This window comes from Pholis gunnellus (genome assembly GCF_910591455.1).
Source record: "Pholis gunnellus genome assembly, chromosome: 7".
Taxonomy (NCBI): Eukaryota; Metazoa; Chordata; class Actinopteri; order Perciformes; family Pholidae; genus Pholis; species Pholis gunnellus.
Genome location: NC_136533.1, coordinates 228,628 through 238,074, shown reverse-complemented (window position 1 = coordinate 238,074; position 9,447 = coordinate 228,628). Strand labels below are relative to the sequence as shown.

The following is a 9,447-nucleotide window of genomic DNA, read 5'->3' as shown; positions in this document are numbered from 1 at the left end:
TTTAATCTTAGATGGTGTCTTTAATCCTAGATGGTGTCTTTGATTCTTAGATGGTGTCTTTAATTCTTAGATGGTGTCTTTAATTCTTAGATGGTGTCTTTAATTCTTAGATGGTGTCTTTAAATCTTAGATGGTGTCTTTAATTCTTAGATGGTGTCTTTAATCCTAGATGGTGTCTTTAATCCTAGATGGTGTCTTTAATTCTTAGATGGTGTCTTTAATTCTTAGATGGTGTCTTTAATCCTAGATGGTGTCTTTAATCCTAGATGGTGTCTTTGATTCTTAGATGGTGTCTTTAATTCTTAGATGGTGTCTTTAATTCTTAGATGGTGTCTTTAATTCTTAGATGGTGTCTTTAAATCTTAGATGGTGTCTTTAAATCTTAGATGGTGTCTTTAATTCTTAGATGGTGTCTTTAATCCTAGATGGTGTTTTTAATCCTAGATGGTGTCTTTAATCCTAGATGGTGTCTTTAAATCCTAGATGGTGTCTTTAATCTTAGATGGTGTCTTTAAATCTTAGATGGTGTCTTTAATTCTTAGATGGTGTCTTTAATTCTTAGATGGTGTCTTTAAATCTTAGATGGTGTCTTTAAATCTTAGATGGTGTCTTTAATTCTTAGATGGTGTTTTTAATCCTAGATGGTGTCTTTAATCCTAGATGGTGTCTTTAAATCCTAGATGGTGTCTTTAATTCTTAGATGGTGTCTTTAATTCTTAGATGGTGTCTTTAAATCCTAGATGGTGTCTTTAATCCTAGATGGTGTCTTTAATTCTTAGATGGTGTCTTTAATCCTAGATGGTGTCTTTAATCCTAGATGGTGTCTTTAATTCTTAGATGGCACAAAGTTAGAATGTTATACACATATTTAACAGCAGAAATACAATAAAACATGAATGTTGCTTCTGCTCACACAAAGTTACTGACAGCCTGTTATTCACTAACAGGACCTTCTGCATTGTTTTAAATGTCAGTACAGTTTCTACTCTGAGTTTAAGTAGAAACACACTCATATTCAGTAAATCACCACGATTACTGCTGAGGCCCAAACATTCCCCTTAAAGTTCATCAGTCCCTGAAGGCTACTGTGGGTGGGGGGGGGGGGGGGTACTATTATATGTCCTGGTCCAGATCTGGTTTGTGAAAGACAGAAGACATACATTTTGACGCAGGGACTGTCTCAAAGACTCTTCACTTTGTGTGTAGTTTGTCTGCAGTTTAATGTGGAGTCATGAAACAACCAGAAGGGAATTCCTGTCTATTGCAAATGTCAACAGTCCAACACAGATGAAGGTCGGGTTGTGGTTTTGATGTTAGTGTTCAGGACTCTAGGTTTGTGTTTTATTTGTTTTGAGTGATAAAACTGAGCTCAGATCAGCCGTCAGACAACAAATTATATATTTAACTCATTATGTGTTTGAATCTTTGTACATGTTGGTGCTCCAGCAAAGAGAGTGAGAGAGTCCATCAGAGAGTCCATCAGAGAGTCCATCATAGTCCAGCAGTCAATCAGAGTCCATCAAACATCTCAGCACAACATGATCTTCATCTTCTTCATAGGTGAGTTCAGCTTGTTTTGTCACATTTTCTGGGTTTGGATTGGCCAATGAGGCTGATTGGCACATTAAGCTGATTGGCCCATGAGGCTGATTGGCACATTAAGCTGATTGGCACATGAAGCTGATTGGCTAATTGCAATGCCTTGTCAGGTATGTAGATTCAGGGAGAGTCCGTCTGATTTTCTTTGGCATCAAACTGTGTTCTGTCAGCAGATGAAGTGTCTTCAGACATGTAATCACTTGTTGAGCTCTTGGTAGAATTTTTCTGCTTGTTGTTACTTGATTTTCCCCCTCAGTCTGTTGTTAAAAACCTTCCTGTAAATTGTTCTACATACAATATATGTAATGATTCTCCACTGAAATCAACTAATTCATCATTGTTTGTTGTAATTTGCAATAATCTCAAATAAAGTCTTTATTGTGATTCATATAAAAGAAAACCCTTGACTCTGCCTGACGGTATCTTTATAGATTCTCTTTTAGATTCTCAAATATATTCTTGTTACAGCTCTTTATCGAAGTTCAATGATGTTTCCAAACTATTCATACCAGAGATGTCATTATTTCATCCTCTGGAAATATTCCTCATGTCTGCTGAAACATTTTGAACAGACTACTTTAAAATGTTATTTTACCTACTGATCTATCCTCCTGCAGTTTTTCTTCCAGTAGGTCGACTCCAGGACCCCCAGGATCGCAATGACCAGTGCCCCGGCGGCTCCTGTAATCCTCAGCTGGGTGACTTGATGGTGGGTCGAGCGACTCAGCTGTCAGCCTCATCCACCTGTGGACTGGATGGACCACAGAACTATTGCATCATTGGATACCTGGAGGTCAGAGGTCACCTTAAATCATGGGAAGGTTTTTGTCTATAATCAAAGATCAATAAGTTGCTACAGAAGGAAAGAAAAAGACACTAACCCTCTCCGAGGAACTCAAACAGTCTGTTTCTAATTATTGAATAAAAAACTGATATCCAAGTGCAAAATCTAGTTTGAGTTAAATTACAAGTAGTGCAACTAGTATAATTAGATGACGTACGAGTATGAAGTAGCTTGTGTGTGTGTGTGTGTGTGTGTGTGTGTGTGTGTGTGTGTGTGTGTGTGTGTGTGTGTGTGTGTGTGTGTGTAAATATGTAGTCCAGCTGAACTTGGTGTTCTGTCTGAATTCTTTCTCTTCTCTGCTTTCTGTCTGATTGACGTGTCTCTGCCTCGAACTCTGCCTTTCATACTCAAACATGTTCTGATCTGTCACTATATTATCTCACGCTGCTTTTTTCCAACCTGAGGAATTACTTCTCCTTTTCAGTACATTTTTCCTTCTTTTTCCTCCAACTGCCGTTTCTTTGTCATCTCTTCTTTCTTTCACAGAAATGCTCCTAACTATTTTTGGTTTACTTGTGTTCAGGCAGGGTCAAAAGTTCAGTCAAAAAGGCAAACAAATCCAACAAGGGGCAGGCAAAGAATCCAAGGTCAAAAAAACAGGCAGGCAGGGTTGGAACAGGCAGATCATGAATAATACTTTAATAATGCTGGCGAGCTTGGCAGTAACACACAAGACAATCTGGCAGGGAGCAAGTGAATGGACCTAAGTAGTGAGGGACTAATGAGGGAATGGGCTGCAGGTGAGATGGGCGTGGAAGACCAGGTGAGGGGAATGAGTGATGATAGGGTGTGAATGGCAGGACCTGAAATGACAGGAGAGTTAAATAAACAGGCAGGATGAAAACAATCTAAGATGAAGTGAAATTCCTGAAAATGTGTTGGAATGCTGAAAGCTGAAATGAATCGCAAAAAATTGTCTTCTAAAAATCATTAAGACCTGAATAACTGTATGAGAGAGACACACACAGAGAGAGTGAGAGAGAGAGAAGAGATAAAAGGGAGAAAGACAGACAGACACAGAGAGAGTGAGTGAGTGAGTGGGAGAGAGAGACAGACAGACAGACAGACAGACAGACAGACAGACAGACAGACAGAAAAAGAGAGACCGACAGAGAGAGTTGGTGAGTGAGTGAATGGGAGGGAGAAAGGGAGGGAGACAGACAGATGGACTGAGTGAGTGAGTGGGAGAGGGAGAGACAGACAGACAGACAGACAGAGAGACAGAGGGAGAGATACAGACAGACATAAAAAGAGAGAGAGAGAGACAGAATGACAGGAAGACCGAGAGAGACAGACAGACAGACAGAAGGACAAACAGAGACAGTGGCTTTTACTGAATATCTCCAATTCATTTTTGTGTGCGTGTGTTAGTGTGTGAGCATGCGTCAGTGAGTCTGTGTTTATCAACTTCACCTGCATTCGTATTCGTATTTATTCGTATTAAGCTTGTTGCACTTATTGTAATCGTATTAGTTCGTTGCACTTATTGTAATCATATTAGTTCGTTGCACTTATTGTATTGCGTGTTATCTCGTTGCACTTATTGTATGTTTATTTCTGCACTGTACGATTGCTCTGGTTTATGCTCTTAGATACTTGTTTAGCAAAGGAGATGCACTTATGACTTCTGGTGACTAGTAGTTCTCTTGAATACCGATGTTGAATACACTTATTGTAAGTCGCTTTGGATAAAAGCGTCTGCTAAATGACTGTAATGTAATGTAATGTAATAAAGCTGTGAAAAACCTGTCAAACAAATCCTCAAAACCCCCATAACCGTAGCTCCTATTGCTCCAATATTAGAACTGGAGAGGAAGGATGACTTGAAGAACAGATCATGTGAAAGTTGTGTCTGTAGTGTAAAAACTGTGGCTTCAGTGGCGATCTAAAAATGTTGTACGATTGTCTGTCTCAACATTGGTCTATATGGAGCAGATAGTTGGACTTCCTCTCAATGTGAGGCTGTTGTGCCAAATGTGTAAATCTGTTGGATTCCACAGTCATTTGTCTACGACCAGGACACAATTAGCTACCGCTTTACCAAAAAAGATGCATGAAGAGTGAAAATTGTGGAATCAGTGGCAAAGTAGAAATATTTTTTCACAAGATTCTGAAGCTCCTCTTCACTCAAGCGATAACATCATGCACTCTGAGCTGTGCAATACACACCCATTATAAAGTCAGAAAAGGACCGAAAAAATCATAAAAGTTAAAATGTGACAGTTCAAAAAGTGTAAAAGATATAAAAAAGCTGAATCATACTGCAATAGTTCATGGGGTTTTAAACATTTTAAAGTTGAAATGGTGTCTGTAGCTGAAAGGAAGAAGAAGGAATTGAGGTTTAAGAAGTTTAAGAGGATTTTTAAATTTTCTCCATAGAGATCCCATTCCCCCAAAAATTGCAAAATGCTTAGTATTTCAAAAAGCATAAGAGGTAGAAATATGTAAATATCCGGCATGTCCTGAAAAGAGCTGAATATTTTGATAGTTGAACGGTTTCTGTAGCTTAAAAAATGTGGAAGGAGATAAGTGCCAAAAAACATACAGAATAAAGATTTGGATAACAATACTTGGAATGCTGAATCAGCATTCTAACAATAAGTCATTCACCACTTACAGTGTTTTTCATCTTGAGATAATTCTACTTGTTCATCATGGCAAAGTGTAAATCAGAATCATAAATCAGAGCTTTGTACTGGTCAATAATCAGTAAAGTAAAGGTTCATTTTAGAAAATTGTTAAAAACGAGATGCTGCTAAAGGAACTGAGACTTCATAATACATTTTATACAATGACGTATTGATAATTATTGATCAGTTTGGTTTAATGTGTCTTCGTCTATCAGGAGGAGAAAAAATGTTTCACATGTGACTCTCAGCTGCCATACAATCGCCATAGCAACCCCAACAGCCACCGCATTGAGAATGTCATCGCAACCTTCGACCCCGAGAGAAAAATGAAGTGGTGGCAATCTGAAAACGGTGAGTTTAAAACATCATCTGAAAACGGTGAGTTTAAAACATCATCTGAAAACGGTGAGTTTAAAACATCATCTGAAAACGGTGAGTTTAAAACATCATCTGAAAACGGTGAGTTTAAAACATCACAAAGGTAAAAACTGTCCAATCAAAGAGTTTCTATCTTCTGAACTAAATGTCTCATCTGGATAACATTTTATTTCCTTTTCTTTGATTGTTTATTACTATTAAATATATTTTTGTCACATTGTTGGATATACTAAATATCAAAAGACAATCCTAATATATTTTTTAAAGCAGTGAGATTTACAGTGAAGAGCATCAGGAACTGATCTACAGTCCGTATGGTGGCGACAGCAAATGTCTGAAATGATATTTAATGTGTTCTGAGATCAATCATTTTCATCTTTTCTATTTTCTAAACAGGAAGAACCCTTTGTTTTTTTCTTCTCCTTTGTGCTGTTTTAGACGTTCGTCTGTTTGTTTATATTTTAACTGAAAAATAATAATCAGCTTTCTCCTTCTGTAATGTGGTGGAAGTTAGACGAATACAGATATATTGTATCATCAGCTTTGGCTGGATGAAGGGCTTAGCATTGATGTTACTGGTTGCTAGTTTGCAGAGCTAATGGTGTCTGAACAGTGTTCACTGTGACTTCTGGGAAATATAGGAGCATTGAAAAAGGTTGGAGCATCAATGTAAACAGGAGAATGTTTGGGTAACCTTCAACATACCATCATCAATAATCATAATAATTAGCGATGTAACAAATCTAATAGTTCCATATACAGTACTAATTCACCTGCATATTGTTGTCTTGTCTGGAGGAGTTCATCAGGTCAGCGTCCGGCTGGATCTGGAGACCGTGTTCCAGTTCAGTCATCTGGTCCTCACCTTCAAGGTAAAACACAAACCTGTTCAGATGAATTATTAATGATCACAGGCAGTTACTCAGCAGCTGTCCTAACTCGGATTGGCTGATATGATGTCACAGACATTTAGTTTAATTTGCACACAGTTTCTCTTGGATTGTTTGATGCATCCGGACTGTTGAACTTTTACTGTACTTGCTTTAAGACAGACTAACCGACATTCTTCCAAATTGGTGAAACGCCATGTTCTTTCAAGTTTTCACGATGTTTGCTTTAATTTGCGGGTTTGTGGGATATACCATGGAGCGAACTTCCTTTGTTTTATAATATATAATTCCTTTGTTTTATATTAAAATCACATCTATCACACTTCTCGCCATCCTGATAGAGGGATCCCTCTTCTGTTGCTCTCTGGGGTCCTTTTTTGCCTCCTTTAAAGGTTTTTTTGGGGGGAGTTTTTCCTGTACCGATGTGAGGGTCCTGGGACATAGGATGTTGCATCTGTACAGATCGTAAAGCCCTCTGGGGCAAATTTGTGATTTGTGAATTTGATCTAGTGTCATTCTCAGTGAGCCTGTAGCACTATCAACAAGATGATCAATCTGGTACGGACTAAAGTTAGCATAGATGTCTTCATATTTATCAAATAGGAAGCAATGTGTTCAAATGTGTGACGCACTGTCCAGCAAAATGAAATGCACAATGGGTGTTCCACAGGGGTCAGTGTTAGCTCCCCTATTATTTAGTCTATATATTAATGATCTCCCTCAACAGTGTCATGATGTAGAACTGCAAATGTATGCGGATGACACAGTTGAGTTAGCAGCTGCCAAGCTAACAATTGCGTTGGAAAGGATCACACACTGGCTCGATCAATCATGTCTGACTCTAAATGTAAAGAAGACAAAAGGAATGTTTTTCTCCAAAACCATCAGACAACCTCCTGATGTTGAGATCCTCATCAACGGAGAAAGGCTTGATATAGTCACTGATTTTGAATGTCTTGGTGTGACACTAGATCAAAATTTGATATTTAACAAACATGTAACAAAAATGGTTAAAACCATAAAATACAATCTAGCAAATTTTAGACACATCAGAAACTGTCTCTCTCTAACTGCAGCCAAGATATTTATGCAGCCATGATGCTTTCCCACATGTCCTACTGCACTACATGTTGGGGGCAGGCTGGTGAAACAGCCATAAGACCTCTCGAGTCATTATATAAGCAAACAATAGACATTCTGGACAAAAGGCGGTTGCACTTTCACCATTGTCTACTGAGCTTTTGACAATTCATTTTTGATGTGCTCTTTGTGTGTAGCGCTGTATTGGGTGACTTGTATGTTCTTTACGGTATGTCTTTGTATTATGTCTTTTCCTTTTACTGTGTTATTGTCTTGTCCTTGTTTGACCTGCCAAGGGACTGCAGAGATGCAAATTAGCTTAAGCTACAATCTGGTACAGTGCATCGAATGGTGACATTTATGTTTAAACTGTACATGGTCCCTTTTAAATAAATAAAAAATAGGAGTACTCTGTTATATTGAGACATGATATTGAATTAAATACAGATGGAATCGCTTCTTTAAATGTAGCTACAGTACTATCAGATAGACATCTAATGTAGAAACCTTTACCTAATGGCGTATACAATCAAATCTAATAATGAGATAAGCGCAGTATGGCTATCATCGACATCCACATGAATATTAAAATCACCTACAATAATTACTTTAGCTGTTTTAAGGACTAAACTTGATAAGAACTCTGACCTGGGGCCCAGATAATAAATAGAATTGGCTGTAGTGTTTTCCATGTTGGGTGTGAAAGACTAAGATCAAGGCTTTCAAATTAGTTATAATTTCATTTAGGTTTAGGGTTTAATAATAGGATTGAGTCAAAGATGGCTGTTCCTACTTCCCAGGGAAGCCTTTTTCCATTTTATGTGTGTATATACAGTCTTCCTGCGCGTTCTCTCTGTTTGCAGAGTTTCCGTCCGGCGGCCATGTTGGTGGAGCGATCAAAAGATTTCGGAAGGAGCTGGAAGGTTTTTCGTTACTTTGCAGAAGATTGTTCGCTTTGGTTCCCTTCTGTTTCCAGCCAGCCAGCCGACAGCATCGACGACATCGTCTGTGACAGCAGATACTCTGGATCAGATCCGTCCACCGACGGAGAGGTAACACATTTAACACATTTTCATTTAAGTCAAGTCCAATTTATACATATAGCCCAACATAACAAATCACAAATTTGCCTCAGGGGCTTTACAATCTGTCCTTTTCAGCTCTCGCTTTGGAGAAGGAAAATTGGATCCGTAATTTGGAGGTCGAGAAAGCCTCAGTTGGGTCAACTAATGGTCAGAATAGTCTAATCTCAGCATATAAAATCAAAAACCGCCCAAATCGGGACATATCGGGAAACAGCTGGGGATGTCCTTAGTCTGTGTGCCTCAACTAATTAGTGCTTGGAAATTTTTCACACTAAAGGTATTGGTAGAGTCCCATCCAAGGACACCAATATAATATTGAGAACTACTTTAGATGATGCCTTTTCTTTAGCTCTACTCTGCTTTTAAGGTCATAGAGTGACATCTAACAACATGATTTTGGGAGCTCTAGACCCTTGGTAAGACCCTTAAATGTATCCCTAATTGAATTGAGGTCGCTGATATAAACTTATTTCTAGTGGACAGATTCTCCATTTCAAATTAATTTATATTCAAACATATGGGTGTTACGTTAGGCTGCTGCTCAGGCTTCTGAGCAGCTAGAGAGCTCAAATTTGCAACATTCTTGTCCCCCCCAGGAAAGTGTCCCTACAGTTTGGAAGCTTTGAAAAAAAGTAATTCCAGACTCCTTTTCCCCCCCAAATGAATCAGACTTCTGATGTCCTATGATCAGTCGCCAGAACAACCAGAAACCCTAACTTTGGAGCAGCAACTCTCTTTGGGTCAATATCAAGCACCTAATATTTGGTGGTTCAAGGTGCTCTGAAAAAATGTTGCTCCATCTTCACACCTCTTAAGGGTGTTAACTGTGTCAAGTCTAGTTTAGACTCCTTCATAAAAATTGGTGATTTTGGACAAAGTTGCAGAACAGAATATATGACCTTCATCGGATGAACGTCAAAAAAGGCCAAAAAAGGGCAATT

General features: G+C 38.5%; 1 protein-coding gene across 2 annotated transcripts in view; it reads left to right on the top strand.

Moving 5' to 3' along the window:
• The first annotated feature begins 1,449 nt into the window (after positions 1 to 1,449).
• Positions 1,450 to 9,447, top strand: part of lamb4 (laminin, beta 4) — a 33,969-nt gene continuing 25,971 nt past the window's right edge. The window contains exons 1-5 of one of the 2 annotated variants that reach the window (XM_079163151.1): positions 1,450 to 1,560; positions 2,217 to 2,392; positions 5,289 to 5,424; positions 6,250 to 6,323; positions 8,285 to 8,473. In XM_079163151.1, the coding sequence (XP_079019277.1) occupies positions 1,539 to 1,560; positions 2,217 to 2,392; positions 5,289 to 5,424; positions 6,250 to 6,323; positions 8,285 to 8,473 (597 nt within the window). In that variant the 5' untranslated portion in view covers positions 1,450 to 1,538. The remainder of the gene's footprint in view (positions 1,561 to 2,216; positions 2,393 to 5,288; positions 5,425 to 6,249; positions 6,324 to 8,284; positions 8,474 to 9,447) is intronic. The other variant, XM_079163152.1, reaches the window with a different exon arrangement.